At 36.6% G+C, this 21,869-nt stretch overlaps 1 protein-coding gene across 1 annotated transcript; it reads right to left on the minus strand.

Annotated features, from left to right (window-relative positions):
• Positions 1-14,828: 14,828 nt before the first annotated feature.
• Positions 14,829-21,614, minus strand: Lum (lumican). The gene is made up of 3 exons (XM_048418756.3): positions 21,457-21,614; positions 18,307-19,192; positions 14,829-15,641 (listed from the first exon to the last, which is right to left on the minus strand). The coding sequence occupies exons 2-3, from the start codon at positions 19,169-19,171 to the stop codon at positions 15,487-15,489; spliced, it is 1,020 nt and encodes a 339-aa protein (XP_048274713.2). The 5' UTR covers positions 19,172-19,192; positions 21,457-21,614; the 3' UTR covers positions 14,829-15,486.
• Between the last annotated feature and the right edge of the window lie 255 nt (positions 21,615-21,869).

Below are 21,869 nucleotides of genomic sequence, written 5' to 3' on the forward strand. Positions count from 1 at the left end.
TTATTTGAAGTGTCGGGGCTTTAGAAAGAACTGGCCACATGACCTGCTATCTGTTTCACAGATTTCTCCGAAGCCAGCAGCTGTATTTTAAATGTTTCCAGCCAGAAGACTGCAAATATTTCACTGTTCAGTTCAGCTTCGTCTTCCCAGGAAGCCTCTAGCCTGTTGGCTTCATAGCTGCAAACACTCCCTCCCTCCTCGTTTCTAGGATTTCAGCTCAGCACCGTAAACTTTAGGCAAAAGTAAGTGAGTTAGTTCATTTTTCACGTCCTGAATGTGAAATGAAACCCATTAATTTTAACATATGCATTCTTTGCATTTTGGGGAGAGTTGCCCAAAGTAATAAACATCCATCTTAACTTTTTTATCCTTAGCTTACGTTTTTTTCACAGAAAGAAAGGGTCACTTAAACTCAGATTGCAAGGAGCATCTTGGTAACCCAAACATTCCAATAAGGTCTTCTGTTTTTAATTAGAAGAAGTACTTTTAGTACATGAACATTCTTTCTAGATTTCTCTCTGTGCTTTTAATACCTTAATCTCAGAGAGTCTTAAAATCTGGATTATATGAACAAGAGGGGTCAAGATCATGACTGGAAAATCCACAGAGACAGTTGACCCAAGCTCCTGGGAATTCAAGGTCTCTAGACTGGAGAACCTGCATGGGACCCAAGTAGGCCCTCTGCATCGGGGCCACAGTTGTGTAGCTTGGTTTCCTTGAGGAACCCTTGACAGCGGGAGCCAGGATCTATCCCTGGTGCATGAGTTGACTCTTTGGAACCCATTTCTTATGATAAGATGCCTTGTTCAACATTGATGCGGGGAGGGAGAGGACGTGGTCCTGTCTCAACTTAATGTACCAGGCTTTGCTGACTCCCCATGGGAGGCCTTACCCTTTCTGAGAACTGGATGGGGTAGGTGGGTTGCAGGGAAGGTGGCAGGGAGAGCCGGAGGAGGGGAGGCAGGGAGAACTGTGGTTGGTATGTAAAATGAATAAAAACATGTAAAAGAAAAAATTAAGTATTTTTCATATGATGCAAAAAAATCTGGATTCATCCAGGGACCTCATCAAATTTCATGTTATTAATTCTGGAATTTAGAAGTCTCATTTAGTAAAGGCAAGAGGAAGTTCAGCCTTCTGTCTGCTCTTCCTCCAGGCTCCAGGGTAGGCTGATTCAGAGCAGCCAAACACACTTCTGTACAGACTTATTTAGTTTTTTGTTAAATTGCAAGCCTTGATTTTAACCGTTTTCTTTTTTTTTTTTTTATGCTTCTTGGGTGAGTAGATTCCTGGGGCAAGAATACTCAAAGTCCTTCTGCCATTGCCTAGAGAAGAAAGTTTCTGGCGCTCTGGCTGGGGGAACGCCAAGATAGTTGCTTGGCTCTTTACCTGGGAAATGCAGCCCTAAAATCCTTTAAGATTTGTAACTTTCCCTGGCCTAAAAGAAGGAGTGGAGAAATCTTGAGTTAGCACTATTGCCAGTTGGCTGCAATGCTGATATGGGATTGAAATGAAAAATCTTTTTTTTTTCCCCTTGCGATTTCACCAGATGGAATCTCTCATAGCAGTCCACTGCTAAAAGGCTCTGGGTGGAGCCTATAAACAAAACATCAGCCCTAGTGAGGACAGGAACCCTGTTTTCGGCATTGCATCTGTATCTGGGGACACGAATAAACAAAATTAAAGAAAGGCCTAATTAGTTGCTACCATTAATCCGTGTTGCTCAAAACTTTGTTTGCATGAGCTTATTCCCTGGATATAGACAGAGAAAACTTCATTCTTTTTCCAACTGGCCCAGCACAGCAGATGGGCTGGCGTATTTAGCAGATTATGGTTTCATGTAGGAAGAACTTTATGTCCCGCAAAGTCCCCCAAACCTAGCATACAGGTTTTGTTTTTTAAGTATTTCTTGATAATCGGTTGACTAAATGAAGAAAAACGCCTTTTCATAGGATTAATGTTCTAACTTGTTGCTAAGACGTGTGAAACAGAAACAGATGAAATAGAGTAAACCCAAACCCAACTCCCATTGAGTATTTTAGGTTTTTGTTGTTCTTTTTCACAACTCTTGTTTCCTCTACCTAATTTTTTAGGATGTCAACTAGTTAGATTGTCTTTGCAACCTGGTCTTTTTATTTTTTTTTAATGTGTGTGTTTGTGTGCCTGTGTGTGATATGTATTGCACAGTTATATGTATATGAGAGTTACTGTGGGGGCTCAGAACAATCTTAGGCTATGCTGTGCACTTCCGGCTAGCTAGTCTGGAAGCTCTGAAGATCCCATCCCGCATCCCAGTTTGCCTACTCACAGTAAGGGCAACAAGATGACAGATGCACACCACTACAACTGGTCTGCATTTTATTTTATTTTATTTTATTTTATTTTTTGAGACAGGGTTTCTCTGTAGCTTTGAAGCCTGTCCTGGAACTAACTCTTGTAGATCAGGTTGGCCTCGAACTTACAGAGATCCGCCTGTCTCTGCCTCTCCAGTGCTGGGATTAAAGGCAGGTGCCACCACCGCCCTGCCCCCCACTACGACTGATCTAGTTGCTTCTGGGAATCTATATCTGCTCCTCAATTTTGATCAGCGAGTGCTTTACCCACTGAGCCATTTCCCAAACCCCTTGTAATCTAGTTTTAAGATAGTTTTTCAAAGACGTATGGTAGACATGAAGTTTTCCTGACTTTATTGGTAGCTTATCTTTTTGGGAAAATGGCACACGTTTTATTAATATTGTCTTAATTACCAAATTTTATTAATTGTTTTGTGATACCTGTGAGAAATAAGGAAAAAGCAGCATTCTAAATTGTCTAACAAGATCCCCTCAATAAAGTAATACCCTTTAAAGAATATGCAAACTTACTTCATATATCTTGAAGGTATTTGTTAGAGTCTTTCCTATCATTAAAGGCAAACATGATGAACTGCACATGAGATTAAAAATCTGACTTTCACCAATTGATTTTTACTTGTTGTACTTCCTTGACATTTAATTTCCCTTTAACTCTGCAATCGCCTGTATCTAAAGAGTAGATATTGAGTGGTCAGCATAAGAGGAGGATCATGTCCTTATCATGTCTTAATGTTAATCTTCACCCTTATTCATTTTGGGGACAAAAATAATGAAAGACACTCTGACTCATTATGGTGACTTCAGTCACCAATAAAACCAACCATATTAATGTGAAGCTGGGACATATATTCCAGGAGTGGGAGGTTCTGCAGGACTGAATCACCAGGAGGAAGTGCATTGCAGGAGTAAGAGATTCTGCAGGAGTAAATCACCAAGAGGATGTGCATTGTAGGAGTGAGAGGTTCTGCATGAATGGGTCACCAGGAGGAAAGTAACAACAAGTACTAATACCTGTTTCTCATTAAAAAAATATTAAAAAGCATCTAAAATGATAATGCCCTGCCTATGACATCCTGCTTATTATGGGATGTTTCTGAACAGTCTTGGGGTAGGATCAAATTCCTTGGACTTGGCTGGATAGCCTAGAAGACATAGCCTGCACAATGGTGGAGAAAGAAGAGATAGTCCAGAATGAGACACAGACAAACTCTTCTAGTGCAAGACACAAATCAATACATGTCTAAACCTTTCTCTGTGATCCCTGGGATATGTCTGTCTATATTTCCTCTTTATGGATTGAGCTAAATATAAAGACTGCAGAAACAGAAACTTAAGAGAGTCCTGGGGATCAACTCTGTACCATCGTGACACTGAAAAAATTAAACACACAGTTTTGGAGCCCAAAAACAGTAGAGTCACCTAGTCCAATGCCTTTCCAGTTTTGTAGTTAATTACTTAACCACACATGAATGACAAAATCATACAAGTTACCTAGGCCTCTTTTTTTCCACACTAGTATTTTCTTTCCATTGTGTGATATTAACATTTCAACCACCGAACTACTTCATTGTCTTATCCCCCAAATGCGAAAAAGTCCTTTGCATAAAACTTATTAGAGGTTAATTATAAGCTGCAGAGTTTACTGTCCTCATCTACTCTGATTGGATGATTTAACTATTTGATCATAGATTTCTCAGTTGTTATGTGGGGATGGAGAGAAAGCCTCATTTGACCTATGTGATAATTAACATGATGACTAGCGGTGTGCTAATTTTTAGGTCCAAATGTTTATGACTAGGATAAATTGTTTAAGTGTTGTATTTCAAGAATTAAATTATTTTATCAGTGTTCTTTGTGTTTATCCCCACAGTTTATGTTGTATATTACTAGGTTAGAGAAAGATGGGACAAGCAAAGAAAGAGAAGTAAGAAGAGAAGGGAAAGGAAGTGGTGAAACAAGAGAAGGAAGAGCAGAGGGGATTAAAGGAAGACTGTCAAAAAGAAGCCACTAAGAGATAAAGGTTCCAAGAAGAATTATAGCCAATGCTTCAAGTTGTATCCTCATTCCAAACAAGGGAAGGGAAGGGTACCAATAGATTCTGTTTTAGCTAAGTGTTTCCTCGCTCTCATGAGGAAGACTGAGCAATGTTGCTGGACATGAGGATCAGCTCAGCAAATGCTGGATGCATTTACTTGGGAAACAAAGAAAGCATTGAACTTCTACAGCAGAAGAATTATCTGAAACGAGGCAGATGGCTGCTGTCTAAAATTTCATTTCTGAATAGAAAATTGGATGCAGTGTCAAAAAAAAAGTACAAAAATGAAAGACTTCTCTGGTGCTGGGTGTGAGACATCTATCATGGTAACAAATAGGTATGAAATGTCTCTTGAAGTCTAAATGAAACCAAAGTGCACTTAGCTTTTGTGCCTGCAGAGAGATAAAGCGTCTAGAGATAAGAGCAAACTAAGAAACTCTGTTTGAACCCGAGAATATTCCAAACAGATCTGTTGCATTAAGATAGGCTACAATTACTTAGGAGTTACTTTCTGGCACTCTTGAAGTTTATTTTCAGGTAACTTTATTTCAGTTGGTCATCCCTGTAGCTTAATAACTCAAGTAGTAAAATAGAAAAAAATAATGGTAAAAATAGGACTTTTTTTTTGTCTGTATCAGTTATGGAAGGAAAGTACAACCTACACCAGCCAGAACTATACTTATCATAAGGGCGAATTTAGCCTGTGAGGGCTAAGACCTTCATGAAAAATGATTCTGAACCAAGACCCAGATATTGTCTTAAATCCAATCTCCATGAAATCATCTCTCAAGTGTCTTTTAAAATATATATCAAGAAAATCTTTAAATACAAGTACTAGACTCTGACAGCGTGGTAAACTATCGTTTTATGCCTTATCATGTTTTCTTTTTTTCTTTTTTTTTTGGGGGGGGGGGGTCGAGACAAGGTTTCTCTGTAGCTTTGGAGCCAGTCCTGGAAACTAGCACTTGTAGACCAGGTTGTCCTCAAACTCACAGAAATTTGCCTACCTCTGCCTCCTAAGTTCTGAGATTAAAATGCCTGGCTATGGTTTTTTTTTTTTGATATACTGAATATGTATTTAATGATCAATTAATCTCTCTCTCTCTTTTTCCTCTCTCTGTCAAGTATTCTTGTACACAAGTCTATGAGATTGCATGTGTGGTAATCAAAGGTCACCACTGATGTCCTTGCTCTGTCACATTCTGGTTTTATTATAAGATTGGACCTCATAGCATCAGCTGCCCTAGCTACCTCATGTTTTGAAGTTCTGCCTTCCTCCATTCCTCCAATGCTGGGGATACTGATGTATCACTGTGTGTAGCTTTCAAATGGGTATAGAAGTTCCAAACATACTTTCTCATACTTGTGGCTCAGGCACTTTATTCACTCAGCCATTTTCCAAGCATAATCTCACATTTTCTAAACCATGATTTTTTAAGCCATGACCAGAATGTTTAGCAAATACCATTTGTTTTGCTGTTGTTTTCATTTTTTAAAATCCTTCTTTAAACAATTCTTGGCAAAGCAATCAGGCAACGTTGACATTTTCAAGGCTAAGACACATGAATATCTCCATATGTCTAGATAGCCATGAAATCATAGACCTTGCAGTTGCTGTCTTGAGCAAATAAAGGTCATTGTTTTCTCATAACAGTGAAAGTTGAAAAATAAACCTAAAATTACAATGATTTTACTCAGGACACAAGACCATTAAGAAAGGGGGGGGGGGAGAGAAAGTTAAAATGAGACATTTATCCCAGATGGCTTCTGGGAAAGTGCCAACCAACAGAAACAGGAGACAGATGGGAAGTTTTTGGCAAGTAAGTTGACAATCCTGGGTAAAGACTATAAAATCTGAGCGTATTTCAGGATAACTAAATCCACAGAGGAGCCCCTGATCCTGGAAACAAAATGCACGGCCCTTGTAAGAAAGGACTGATGTGTCTGTCTCTATTTGTCTGGGATACAGAGGTACTCTAAGGGTAAACACTGGTAATGAGCAATTAATTAGGGAAACAGATGAAGACCCACAGGCTTCAACATTACCTACTCATAGTAGCCTTTAAGAAGAAATTAAAGCAGAGCAGGAATCTATGGGATACCAAAAGTCAAATGGAATACAAGATAGTCTCTGAGTCAAAAGCTTTGTTCATTGATGAGAGAAATTAAAAGGAAGGTTCTTTAGAAATTGTCCAGTTATTTCTTTCAGTTTTGATAATTCCTCATTCATGATGCAAACTAATTTACCAAAGGTACTGCTCCAGATTAATTTTAAACAAATAAGAACTTTTTTGTTTTTCTTTGTTGTTGTTGTTTTATTTGTTTTTCCTTGTTTTTTTGTTGTTGTTTGTATTGTTTTGCTTTGCAAATAATTAAGAATTCAGACTTCGGACTGGACCTTATTTCTACAAAGTTGTCCAAATATCATGCTTCTGAGTTAGAAAGGATTGACCTTATGAATAAAGATATTTTAGAAATATGTTCAACTCAGAATGGAATTTAGAAAGATAGGAGAAAGACTAGTTAGAAAACCTTGTAGTTACTTAGGTCAGGTTAACTGAATTTACCCATATGGGTTAGCAAGAGAGACAATTCCAGATGTTCTATTGTGGACACAGGGATTCTTAAAGTGGTCAAAGATACATAATGAAATTGTAGCTAAACTTAAAAAAGCAGAGCTAGCCACCAGTCTGCCATAGAATGCATGAACCTGGAGTAGATTCTATTAAGTGAAGTGCCAGGTATTTATCAAATCGGAAAAAGGAAATTTAAGAACAAAGAGATCAGAAGAGTGACTTCTAAGGTCAGACATTAGACAAGGGTCACCTTTCCAGATAGAAAGAATAAATAAGCATGGGGCCCTATTGCAAACATGGCAATGGTAGTTAATAATGAAAGAGAATATACTTGAATATTGTCAATATGGTAGATCTAAAATCAAAACAAAAGCGTCTAAGAATGTGAGGTGATAGGAGTATTGATTAAACCATGACACATTTTATATGCAGAAATGTATGTACATGCTATCTATTATCAATGCATATAATTTTGCCTATTACACCCAAAAATATATTTAACAGAAATGAATTGTTCCAGGAGGTAAAGTGATTTCAAGTATTTGTTTCAAGTTAATGAGAGTGAATGAAGGACCTTGTAAGAGTTGTGGGAAGAGGCACTGTTCAAGATAGACTTTCATAGTTTGCTCTTTCCCGCCACTGTTTCCTTGCACTAACTACAGTCAGCAACCACATCTGAAGAGCTCACCAGCAAGCTCTGTGCTTTGTCAGGGCTTGAAAGGGGGAATTTGTGGACAGACTTGTAAGCACATTGGAACCCCTTAATGTCCTGAGAGCTTGTTGAATAAAAACCTTCAGGCTGAAAAATAGAGATACAGTCACATTGGGAGTTAACACTCCAACTATGTCTGACCCTACATATTGGCATTTTGTAGTAGTAAATTGTTTTATAAATATTGAATGAAAACAATATAGAAAGACTATTTCTTTTTTTCTTTTCTTCTTCTGTTTTTGAGAACATATTACAATTAGAGCATTTGTCTCTCCACACCTTCCTATAAAGTGTTCATATCTTTCCCTCAAACATGTGGCATCTGTTTTCACTAATTGTTTTTGCACACATTAAAAAAAATCCTTGCCTTATTTCAAACATCAAACATGTAACATTGTTATAAGTAATTCACTTCTCGGTTATCCAATAAAATAACTGCCTATACCTCTTCTTTCTTATAGCTTGTCTTAGAGAATGAGTGTTTAATCCACTAAGAATATCAACTTTGGGAGAATAAGATTTTGTTAAACATATTCAGAAAAGTGCCCCTATAAAGGAAACTATCCCCAGAGTTTGGAAGAAAGTTACAAAATGTTTGTTAAATGAATTAAATAAAACGTACATACAGAAGTACACTCAAATGATGTTTATTAGAATGAACAATTCTGATATGAAGTTTAATCTTGCAATAAAGAATTTTCCTTTTCCATAAAAGATATTAATAGTATCTTACGTGGTACACAACTGACCTTATAAAGCCTGACAAAAAAATGATATCTAGAGAGGGCAACTAGAATCACATCACAAAGGCCTTTGATATTCCTGTGATCACCTCTGAGGACCCTGGCCATATTCAGAAAGCAATGACAGATCGTGGGCTAGTTTTGAACAGTAGATCAGAAAGCAGGTTCGTATGGATAAGGAAATGAGTCAAAGCAGGAGGTGTTTCATTCCTCTAGAATGCACCTTAGAAACTTTTGAAAGAGAGCATTGGCTTGGAAATACTCAATGGCTCATACAACTGCAAGCCACAGCATTTAGGACTCACAAAAGACTTCAGGTCATATAGCATTTATTATCCTGATAGTACACAGGATGCCAGATGGACTTAAAGACACAAGGCATAAATAGGCTTATTCAACATAGTCAATATTTAGGCAAGTCCAACCTGAGAGAAGCCCTGCCACACAGGTGTCTAATTATACACTGAGATTAATATGCATAAGAACTCATTTAATTAGGTTACCTAAACTTCAGTTTTATTTTTCGTGCATTGTGTTTCCAACTCATATTTTCTATTAAGAAAAATCTATTGAATGTGCTGTAGGCAGTGGCAGCTCATTTGTTTTCTGCCTGCCCAGACCCAAAATAATCTCACAGAAACTATACTATTACAACACTGCTTAGCCTATTAGCTCACACTTCTTATTGACTAACTCTTATACCTTAAATTAAACCATTTTTATTAATCTGTCTACAACCACGTGGTTGTGGCCTACTGGTAAGGTTCCGTCCACCATCTGTCTTCTGCTACATAGCATATCCCTGATTCTGCCTTCTTTCTCCTCCTCCATCTGTTTGGAATTCCCACCTTTCCTACTCTGCATAGGCCCAAAGCAGACTCTTTATTAACCAACGGTATTCCCAGCATACAGAGGGGAATCCCACATCACCTCAGTTTTTTGGTCTAAATAAAAAAGGGGGTTATAACTTTAACTTAGCAAGATTACATACTACAAAAAAGTTATCAAGCAATAATTAAAGTTACAATACTTATATCTACTTTACATTTTCTCATAACTAAGGAAAACTAGAACAGCTATCTAGTTTTCAACTTCATCAAGAACTTCAAAAGGATATAATATGACCTAATTTAACAGTAAGTGCATTGTAGGCAACTTGCAAAACTATACAATTGACAGAGACAGCTCAGTACTTGGACAGTCACCCAAAATTCTTCTGTTCTTGTTCTTCACCATCATTTTTCACCCTAAAGGTCCATAGTATCTGGCAGAATTTTCCATGTGGCAGGAAATTTCAAAGACAGTTCCACCCTATATTGGCAGTTTGTCAGTCACATTCTTCTTTATACTACAGAATGTTTGACAGACTCTGTCATAAAGCAGGAACCCCAAAGGGCCATCTCACCTTTAGGCACATTCAGCAGTTATTTTTCTGTTTGTCCTGAATGCCCAGTTCATAGCATCAAGCAGTCCAAGCAAGAACAGTTTCTTTCCCAAATGGCTAACAAACAACATAAGGAGCCTCCTCAATGTCCATTTTACTCCTGGAGTAATTGGTGCTGCCAGGAGCAGATGTCTCATTGTCACGAAAAGTCCTAAGTTTTTAAAACATTTAAATGTCATATTCTATTAGTTAGGTTTTAGAGATGTACAGAGATATATTTCAGATATTCTTCAAACCTTTCAAAGACTAACATGACTACAAGCTTGACTACTATAAATGACTACCTATTAACCTGCATTTTAATTACAGATTACATTTTAAATGAGTTTCACAAACACAATATCTTAAACAAAAGCAGAACTGATATTAGCTGATGTTAAATATGTGTCAATAGACCAAGACCCATACCAATGCAAAGTATTTATCTCTTTATCATATTCCTTTAAATGAAAACAAACATCTGTAAACAATATTTGGGAAATTTGGTGTAGTTCTTTCTAAACTATTTCCTTACTTTTGTTGAGTGAAGTAATTTTGGGGGTTTATAGACTTTTCAGGGGGTCTTTGTCCTTCATACCACATTAGCCTGGAAGGAATCCACAGCTTTCTATCCTCTGTGGAAATAAAAGCAAAACATCATTTCCAAAGCAACATATCCTTAGACTCAAATTTTGAAGTCAAGATATCTTTAAAATATATATGCTGGTTTTGTTCAGCAGCCTGTGAAATGTTTCTCTGTACTTGGCTCATTCACAGTCAAAAAATTCAAAGAAAATACAGTAATATACATAATCTGGACTCTCTGTCTTTTTCCATCTTTATGTGGCTTATTTTTCTTTACTCCTTTAATCTATGACTGTCTGTTATCTGTCTCTTTAAAGACTTTGTTTTATATTTCTATATTCTTTTCCCCCTCTCTCTTAATCCCACATAAATTTAGCAATACTGCTAAATTTAGACCACTTCGAGGTCTTCCCATCTGAATTTGTCTTTATTGCATATCTGTAATCCTTTTTTGATGAGGACCATTTCTTAAAATGCTTAATGACTTGGCTAGGACTAAGAATGTTTTGTCTTTTGACTCTGCACAATTCAGCATGGCAAAGGCATGTTCACTGCCTCTGAGACTGTTGGGTGAAAGGTATCCTCACCACCTCAACTCTGGTAACCAGTTCGTTCATGTTGCTACCAAGTAACCAGCAAAGCTGCCCAAAAATCCCACTCAAGTGCTCGGCCTCCTAAAAGAGTCATAGTTGTTTATGCAATTAGCATGAGCTAGGAAGCTGCCATTTTGAAACTGTGCAATTTTTTTGCTGCTAATGTCAAATCAGGAAGGCCACTCTTAAAGAAGCCGCTGTGTAAGTTAGCAAATTAACACAATTCACTGGATATCTTTAAAATCCATATATATCTTTATATATTTTCAACATATCTTAGCTAGTGTTATTCTTGGCTTTGTACATTTCAAGTTTTGATATTAAAGAAGACTTGGAGGCCATTTATATCAAAACCATTTTTTCTCACTGTGAATAAATGCATTCTGGGTACGTCCAACAAAAGGAAAATCTAAGTCCATCATTATACCAAAACCATAGCTGTGGAAATACTGAATCTCAAACTTAAAAGGCCATAAGCAAAGAAATTCAGTTCTTTGTAAACTCAATCTTTAAAACCCTCTAGGATTTCTGAAAACCTAGCTATTACCAGTGAAAGAACTTTTAACTATGAAATCAACATTCCTCTGGTACATTTAGTGGTCTGTTACTCATTTATCTTCTCATACTTAATAGAGCATTGGGGATCTTCTCAAACCTCAAAACCGGAGAATATTATAGTCCCCTCCACCAGAAAAGCCTAATTTTCAAATGGACATCTTGAGAACAAAGAAAGGCTTTTCTCAGTTTTCTGCTTTCCTTTTAATTAAGGGACCACAGTTTAGAGTTTAAGTAAATCCAACTTAGGAGAAGAAAAATCTTTATGCATCAGATTTACTCCATTCTTGGGGAAATTTAAGTCAAAAGAGATTAAATCAACACCATTGTTTGAGCCATCTGAGGGACTCTCCTACTGTAAATTCATCCTGTTTTGATCCATTTCCCTTGGAATCTGGGTGAATAGTCAATCAAAATGAGCCTGAAACCATCTTTCCTACAAGAATCTAAACTATGCCATTCTGAAGGAGAAATAGACTAGCATCTTAGATCAGTGACAGTTTCTTAAAAATTGAAAATTTACTCTGTATGAATATGAAAAACATTTTTAGTCTCATTTGTGGATGAGACTAAACAAATGTGGATGTTGTGAACATCAGAAATTTTTATCTCATGTTTCTCTATATGTTAACTGTAATGCCATACTGAGTCATTATGGTGAGAATAATAATCACAGAGATGTTTTGAAATGCTGAATGCTACTCTGTGTACCTTGCTGGGACTCTTTATTTGGGGCCTTTGTGCTGGTAGACATCAGATAGTTTGAAAAACAATATCCTTCGTAGGGCCATGAAGAAAAAATGCATTTGCCAATGACTGGTTTTTCTATCCTCTTTCTACCTGCCAAAAATTGGACCATAAAAGAAAAGAATGCCAGAGTCTCTGTCCAGCTCTGCACTGAGAAGATAATAACCAAGTCATGATTAGTTAATTCTGCCAGATCCTTCAGCATGGAAATATTTCCCTGTACTTTAATTTTGTCTTTGTCAGTTCAAGCCAACGTCAAAGAGGATTGATGTTTTAAGTTATTGTCTTATATTTTAGACTTAAGAATAATATCATACATTGGGTAGATGTAGATCTAGGGCTTTGATAGATATAGACACACTTCCAACAAACACAGTGCTCCTAAACTCTATAGAGATAAAGCTCATGTATGGACACGTATGAATAAAGAACTTAGGACACATTTTCTCCTACCTTAGAACAGGTTTCCAACAACTAAAAACAAATTTCATGGGAAAAGTAAGAAATTTTAATTTTGTTTCTTATACAAAACAGATTTGTTGAGGAAAAGTGCTCTTATGCTTATATCAAGAGAGAAGTTGAGCAATCACAATTCAAAGAACTTGAATTTGATTCTACAAAGAAAAGACATGAGGCTAACAGGTACATGATGCGGGATTCCCCTCAGTATGCTGTAAATATGTTTTATTTGGTAAATAAAGAAGTGGCTTTGGCCTATGGTAGGACAGACTATAGCAAGGCAGGAAATCCAAGCAGAAAGAGAGGAGGAAAGAAGGCAGAGTCAGAGAGACACTGTACAGTTCCTGAAGGAAAAAGATGCCAGAACTTTATCGGTAAGCCACAGTCTCATGGAAATACACAGATTAATAGAAATGGGTAACTTTCAGATGTAAGAGCTAGCTAGAACTACTCCCTAGCCATCAGTCAAATAGTGTTGTAATTAATATAGTTTTGGTGTGATTATTTGGGTCTGGGAGACTGGGAAATGAATGTGGAGTCTCCATTCACAGGTATGCAGTCAGCTTATACAATTTTCTTCCAATTCCAATCTTAGTGAGTCCAGATTCATTAGATGGGTCTTCAGTGACAGGACAGTAAAACATGAATAATTTCATTTAATTTGTTCTATGAAAGCACCATGCTTTGAAGACATACTTCTTTTGAGGGGACAGGGAGCATATACAGTGGGTACTGGATGAGTGTAGTTTTAACTGCATAACATTTGTTCAGAAACAAGTTTTGCACTAAGAGGGAGAAGTAGGCATGAGCTCCCATTCCTAACCAAGAATCTGTCTCTGACCAACAACCATTCATAAAGGGAAAAAAATAGTTTTCTTCAGTGTCATCTCATTGGGTCTACAAACCACAGTTAAGGGCTGGTCCAATAGCCAACCATAGATGGCCAACACAAAACAAACTTAATGTTATTTTTTAAGATTTATTTTGGTCTCATAATGCTTAGGTTAGGAGTTTACACCTTACTGGTATTTCATTTATATGTTTTTGTTTCTGATTCTGTGATTTTATGACTTATTATGTATGTGTGTGTGTGTGTGTCTGCTTGTGTATGTGCCTTTATGTTAGTCTTTATTGATTTTATAGTTTGATTGTTGTGTTCTTTAAATTTATTCCTTTGTTTTCTAAAGGAGAGAGAGAAATAAACTATGGAGTTTGATGTGGGAGGAGATAGGGAGAATCTGGAAAGAGATAAGAATGGGGAAACAATGAACAGAATATACTGAATGAAAAAAATCTATTTTCTGTTAAAAAAAAACTCAAATCCACAAATTTAATGAAGTGTGATTATGTGGATTGAGTGTTCCTGGAAGGCTCTGGGGGTTTGGGAATGAATATCATCGAGATATAGTATACAGAATTCTCTAAGAATAAAAATATCTAATTATATTGAAATAATGGTATAGTTTCTAAATGGAAAGAAAGACAACAACAACAAAGTCTTTAACGCTTATTGGGTAGAAAAGGTTATTTTCCTTAAATGTATTTTTACTATTGCCTTTGTGAACAACCATGGAGCAACATAATATGGATTACTGAAATTTGTTATTACTGATGTATGAAACCAGTACCTATATTCCAAGCACAATGAGCTAAGGAAATAATAACTTCTATTTTAAAATATACTTTTCAGAATATTTTACATTTATTGGTCCTTTGTGTCTCATTATTACCATTTAAAAATTTAATTTAAATTAAATTTAAAAATTTAACAGTGACTGTTAAGATTCTGCATACTTGCTTCAATGGAGACTTGGGAAAAACAAGAATGAACATATCAGCAATATCTGAGAACGTGTGAGATATAACTGCATTTTATGAAAGTGCTTTAGTAATTCATTGTATCTAAATGTTAGAATCAGCCAAAGTGTGGAAAACCCTACGATTTCACAAGAAAAATATTACAGACTAGGGCTGTCTTAGACTCTGACTGGATTCCTTTATGTGTTTCATAAAAGACATAATTTTTCACAAGAATTAATACCATGATGCCATTTGCAATGTTTTATTTTGCTATTAGCTTGTTAATCACAACATGAAAATAATCAAAAAGAAACATACACACGACAGAGAAAAATAATTCAAGGAAAGTCTTGTTAAGTGACTATACAAATGTTCAGTACTAAATGCTGTTTCTTTAGGTGGATGTGGTTTCATAAATTTTCTTTGTTATAATTCAAAATTATAGGTCTCAAACTACAGAATCTATATTTCAGCAAAAACAAATTTGAACATATCAAGATAATTTGGATTAGGAAAGCAAACATCCGCGCATATTTCTTTTCTGTTTTTTGAGGTCATTAAATTCAAATGTCAGGACCATAAATATCATTCTTGGCTGATTTGCATGCAATCAGTCAAGAGGCTTCATATCATTTGAACATAGAGCTTTAGAAAACAAGAAATTTACAAATAAAGAATTAAGTTTAATGTTTTTGTGTGTGTGTTCTCATGATGAAATAGGCCTGCTTTTCATCTTTTATTAAAAAGTGGTAAATGTTCACAAAACATTTCCTTCATTAATTAAAATCCACAGTGTAGTAGCAACAACAAAAGAATATTGTGGAAACTTTGCAGACATCCCCGAAATACCTAAACGTGAAGTATTGCTCCAGAACATACTTCCATGAACTGTAATGAGAAGATGCTAATTTATGTTGATTTCATTTGCTGTACGTAGACACTCATACATGTCAGGGGGCAGGCTGCTTTGGGTGAGGGGATTGCCATCCAAGCGCAAATGCTTGATCTTGGAGTAAGATAGTGGTCCCAGTATCTTACAAAAACTCTTGACATCAAACTCTGTGGATGAGGGAATAGAAAAGAGCAATCATTTTTCATTTTACTATATTAAAATTATTATTTAAAGAAAATAACCTATGACTAACTTCTTATTAGGTAGGATGTCCTTCAAAAAGCCATCTTTACTATGGATTTGTGAAATAAAGACTATTGAACTTACATTTCAGGCTACTAAATGTTCACAGCGATATTTAATAAACACTAAATTGGATAAATCAGGAGGCTCAATGAAATTTCTCAAAAAATAAAATTTATTTAACTTTGATAAGAAGGTTTAGAAATGCATACAACTAGTATGAATTAGTCAGAAGAACCTTTAAATGTTTAGCCTGACCCGAGTAAATATGAATTATATGAATAATCTCATCAATGAAAAATTCACATCCTTGGTATTTCCAGCCTCAAAATGATAGACTTGACTCCATGATCACTGAAGAATTTACCATTAACCACACACTATGGCAGAGAATCAAAACTCCAAGACATAAACCAAATCATGGAATGTGCAGCCAGTGTACCTTGGTGAATGAGAAGCTGTTACAACCCAAGACTTATCTAATATTTTAACTGATTCCAAGAGACTTACTAGGATAACATTTGTTTGCCCTGGTCAGTTTGAACTTTATTTTGTCTGCTCCTTAGATCAATATTTTCTTTTATTCTCAAACTCTAGCTAGCAATAACGAAGAAAACTCAGACACTCTCCATGAAAGAACTCCATTCTTTTATGATGTTTGTTTGAGTTGCATTTCAGCACAACCCCATAGTCTTTCTATAATACCCATCTCTGAGAAATTATGGTGCAAAGAAAGGACTTTATGCCTGTGTTTGGATGCTGTCTCTGCTGCATAGCTTGGGAACTTGGAACTCTGGCTGCTCTCTCTCTGTCTGATACAAGGTATTGCTCTCTGTAAGTTGCATTAAAATTATAAAATTGTATTTAAAGCACCTCATGGCATATCAACACACATAATGCCCTCAATACTGATTTCTCCTTTTTTAACTTTTTTTCTCATTCTAAGATAACTTCACTTGAAGAAGATAAGATTGATTTAATCTAATTCTTAGTCACATGACTGGAAAAGGGATAATTGCTTGTGGTTGTATATTGGAGCTTTGTATTTTGGGAGGGGATGTTCCTCATCTTCATATGTGATAGATAAGTCACAGGCCAAAATCTTTTTAAATTTGCATATATAAACAAAGCAAAAAGTTTTAGTTGCTTAATTCTATGAGCATCATAATTAATTTAAAGATGATTAAATGTAGGAGGGAGGATTGCATAAAGTTACATGAAACTATTACAGCATTTATTCAATGGACTTTAGAGTTTGGGATGCAAAAGAGTTTTGAGAACCAGTTTTCCATATGTATTGAAGGATGTGCCTTTACATGTGCTTAAAGGATGTCGTTAAATGTAATGTTCAATAAGGAACCTAATTTAGACTCAGATATTTGCAGTTAACAATTAAATCTATTACTTGGAAAAATGAAAGGACATATTGTCACATAGTGAACTTTGAGCTATAAGCTATTGTGCTAACAGAATTGTGATAACCTGAACTATGCATCACATCACAGTCAACCTGTTCCAAACCTTGCTTTGGTGGCTTTAAAAACAGAAAAAAGAGCATGGTGTTTACGTCAGAAATCAGAGTCTCCTTCATGAGAATATGCAACCCAGGAGCTACATGAAAGAATGGAAAAATTGCAATGTAGTAACAATGTCCAATAGAATTTTTCTAATAACAGTGTGTTTATTGCAGCAAGGAGGTTGAAGCTCTCATTAGATAAACAAGTTCAATTTAAATAGACCAACAAGGTCATCTTGTAAATAATTGCTTCAGATTTAAATGGTGTTTCCCACCTAGATTTTTCATATATTGGTGAACTGATACATTTCCATCCCAAATTCCATTACATAGAATATTTTAATTTCTTGTCTAATTTCATATTATCTAAACTGAAGTAAGCCTAAGAGGATGGAAGTCTGCACAATGCAGATCAACTCTAGTTCCATCACAGAGAACAATTAAAAAAAAATACAGCAGCATGTGAACAGAAGGTATGAAAGTAAAGGACTCTCTACAGGTATTTTTAAAATAAATAGATATTCGAAATAATCAACTCTTCTCTACTCTTCAGCTTTCTTAGAATCCTCATGAGAATACTGTGAAGACCACTTACACCATACCAGATAAGAGTGGTGGTGTTGGCCAGGTTAGTAGGATGGCACATTGAATCTCAAGAGGTTAGGGACAATGGGACTATATATGTATGATTTGAATCAGACAAGCAGGGAAATGCTTGAGAGCCTACACTTCCTGCGTCACTTCTGAACTTTTGTCCTCCTTTCCCCAGTTGAATCTTGCCAAATAATAAATGAAGCACACAAATCTGCACTGGGAACAAACTAGGCAATAATAGATAAATATTAAGAGATAAAACAGCAGTGTGGATAGTAAATTTAGTGTAAAATTCTATGGCTTTAACTGCTCTTGGTCCTGACACTCTCAGGAAAGATTAAGAAGAATCAATGTGTGACTGAGCTAGAGTTCCATGTGTGAATTATGTCATTCTTTTAATTAATCCTTATTCTATTGTGAAGCTTCCATCTTCTAACACTTGATGTACCAATCAGACACAGGGGCAGTTTTATACTTACTTTCGAGTTCATTGACCTCCAGGTAGTAGTTTTCCAGATTTTCATTAACATTTGGGATGCTTTTCAGCTTATTATAAGAGAGATCTAGTTCGAGAAGGGATGATATGTTAAATGAGTTTCCAGGTACTCCACTATCTGTCAGTTGATTATGGGATAAACGCAGGTGCTGTAACCCCGTAAAGCGCTTGAAATACTCTTCAGGGATGCCGCTGATCTTATTATTGTCTAGGTAGAGAGTTTGAAGAGATGCTGGGAGGCCACTAGGAACCTTGCCAATCTGATTGAAGCTCAAGTCAAGGTACAGGAGTGATTTCAGGCCTCTCAGAGAGGCTGACACAGCATCCTCTTTGAGCTGGTTGTACTGAAGGTGAATGGAGGTCAGGTTTGCCAACCCTTCGAAGGACCCGAGCTTGCTAATTTTATTGTTAGTGAGCTGCAGGTCTTGCAGGGACTTTGGAAGTGGACCCACTGACTCCGTCAGGTTGTTGTGGTTTATGTGCAGTTTCTTCAATTGTTTCAGCCTGGAGAACACTTTCCCTTTTATCTTGGAGTTTTCTAGGAGGTTGTGGTCCAGAATGAGCCACTGCAGGTCAGTGACATTCTCAAACGCCTTTTCATCAATATGGTCGATCTGGTTATTACCCAGGTAAAGGTACTTGATGCCAGGTGGCACCATGGGAACACTTTTCAGCTTCAGATTTTCACAGTACATGGCAGTTGGGTAACTCTGGGGACAGTTACATTCTGGTGCACAGTTGGGTGACAATTGCCCATACATGAAGAGAGGGGCATCGTAATCATAGTACGATTGGCCACTGGCACCACTGACTAATGCCAGGACGAGAGCAAATGCACACAGATTCATTTTCAGGAAGTGCTTTGAATCCTAAATAAAACAGAAACAGATTATTATAAAATGATATAATTCCAAGAAAAAGTTTGATTCGTGTTGAATTCATTAACAAAGCCTATGTTGTCATTTCATTTTCAATGCCTCTTAAAATAGTGTCTTTACTGTCATTTAAACCTTTACATTTAAGCATAAAAATAAGGGTGTGTTGTGTTTACACCTTTGGCGGAAACCCATTTCAGGGATGCACATATGCGCCCCCTGCTGGTCATGGCTAACATAACCACTTTAGCCCTTGTTTTGGTCCTCCCTTGATTAGAAGTCTCCCTTCAAGCCTAGTGATGCCTATGTAAGAACCCTTCTTAAGAACATTTCTCTAAACCAGAAGAAATGAAAATTAAAAGACAAACTGTAAATTCTTAAATGCACTCTGCCATTAACATCATTAAAATGCCTCATTAGGAAGACCCTAACTGGGAACAGGGGCAATTTGTGGTTTTCCCTGAGGAAAAGATACTCTTGCCGCCTGTGGAGCAAAAGAGGCAGCAGGCACATTCCTTTCGCAGGGTGGTGATTACTTAGATGGATATTTACATTATCTGAAGCTCAACATTCCATGCTTTAAAATCCACTGCAAAACTATTCTGTCGAGCTAGTATTTAGTCAATTAATTTTAGAAGAACAAATGTTTACCCAACAGTGAAATGTCAAACGGTCTTGGTTTTTCAACCTAAACCAAAAAGAACCTCAGCTATAGAAAAAGGCTGTTCTCAACTTTTAAAAGTTAAGTTCTTCTGATTTTCCAATACATTGTAAGTTCATCTTCTTTGTGTCAAAGTATGAGGTGATGTGATTTGCTAATCCAAACTGTAAGGTCCTCACAGAGTGGAAGCAGGAGAGAAGAGAAATGGAAGAAGACACAAGAACAGCAATAATAATAACAATAGCAACTGTGGCATCACAAACTATGTAGAAGGTATTAAGCCGAGAGTATAATTTGAGATTTCATGGTAGTTAATTTCACACAACTTGTCTCTAAGAAGAGAATGAACAGTGTTTCTACTTTCAGAGACAAGCTGCCAGTCCACATAAAAGAAAGCTAGAATATAAGAGCTGGGAGTCACAGAATGCACCACAGAAAAACTGGTGTTCCTCTGAGAGAAATTAGGTGAAGGGAAACCACACTCAAACCGAGGGCGTTGTGTAATATTTTATTTGACCAGTATGAGACAAGGTATTGCATCAGGTAGCTTGGAGAGGGTAGGCATACAGAGACCATTCGTTTTAAATATATAGATTAGAATCCTAAGAGACTTCATTAAATGAAACACTGAAGAAGATTTTGCAAAAGCAACACTTAAAATTCTAACATCAGATATAGTCACAGTGCTATTAAATGACCACCACCCCCCCCCCCCCCCGCCTTGATTCTGATAAAAGTTTTTAACTTAGTCGACAGGATTTGCCCACAGCCAAGCACTGGGAACACAAGACACAGTAAAAGAATTCCTTATACCTTTCAACACATTAATGATACATAATGTTTTTTAATTCATTTACAAGGTTTGACGTTTTTTAACCGAATAGGCATAGTAATAAAAATTACTTCCACAGTTTTGGCAATGTTAAAGCTAACACTCTGAATCCAAAGCGAACCTGTAAACATACAATGCCTCCACTGTGAGGAAAAGTTACACCTTATTCTCAGCCTTATTTTTCAAATACCTGTGACCATAAAAGAAATACCCTCTGCAAAAAAAGGAAAAATATATCTCAGAATTTCTTTAAAACATGATTCTTAAGGTGTACAACCCAAACCACAATCTTTAAATGAGCAGAACATGAAGAAGGAATCCATAGAAGTTTCTGAGTCATTCAACAAATGTTTTATAACACAGAATGTTTATTGTAACCTGTAACAACATACTTTATTGAAAAATCTGTTGTATGCTAGTAGCAGTGACCTCTCTCTGCTCCAATTCTATATTTCAACAATATAAGCATATGTAACTAATTAGCATTTTAAATTCTGTATTTTTTGAATGTCTCGTTTAACTATTTTCTCACTGTGACCTTGGAATATTTTAAATTCCCCTTTCCAATCATTTCAGCACACATTGTGAAATTATCCATAAATGATGGAAAGCCTATTAAGTAAAATGTGAATATAAATGTTCAAAACTGTTGTTGAATAGCAAATTGGCAAAAAATCGTCTAGATTTCTTTTTCCGTTCCTGTTAAAATTAAACACTGTCCCAAATAGTCAGCATTCCCTGGGCTATAGTTAAAACAGCGCTTACCTTACTCTTGACACTGCTTCCGTTAATTCCTTAAACAGACGCACTGAGACCAAGGATCCACTAATATATGCTGTGAACTCTGTCAGGGAGGAACTGGCTGCCAGACTCTCAGTGATACAAGAGCTTAGGAGGGTGGGGGTGGGGGCCCAGCCCAGTCACGCCATTCTCTGGATGGAGTTATGTCACTGTAAGTTCTTGTGGTGTGGCATGTGAACACTCTGCTTTTTAACGAAGTGCAGGTGGACAGAACAGACTCTACCCTATGGAGGGAGTGGGAGAGAGAGAGAAAGAGAGAGAGAGAGAGAGAGAGAGAGAGAGAGAGAGAGAGAGAGAGAGATACTTAACTGGACCAAATCCCCTAAGAATTGAGTCTGCTGCACATAAGCTGCACACAAGGCAGTTAGGTGAGCAAA

This window comes from Myodes glareolus, chromosome 26 (genome assembly GCF_982192425.1).
Source record: "Myodes glareolus chromosome 26, mMyoGla1.1, whole genome shotgun sequence".
Taxonomy (NCBI): domain Eukaryota; kingdom Metazoa; phylum Chordata; class Mammalia; order Rodentia; family Cricetidae; genus Myodes; species Myodes glareolus.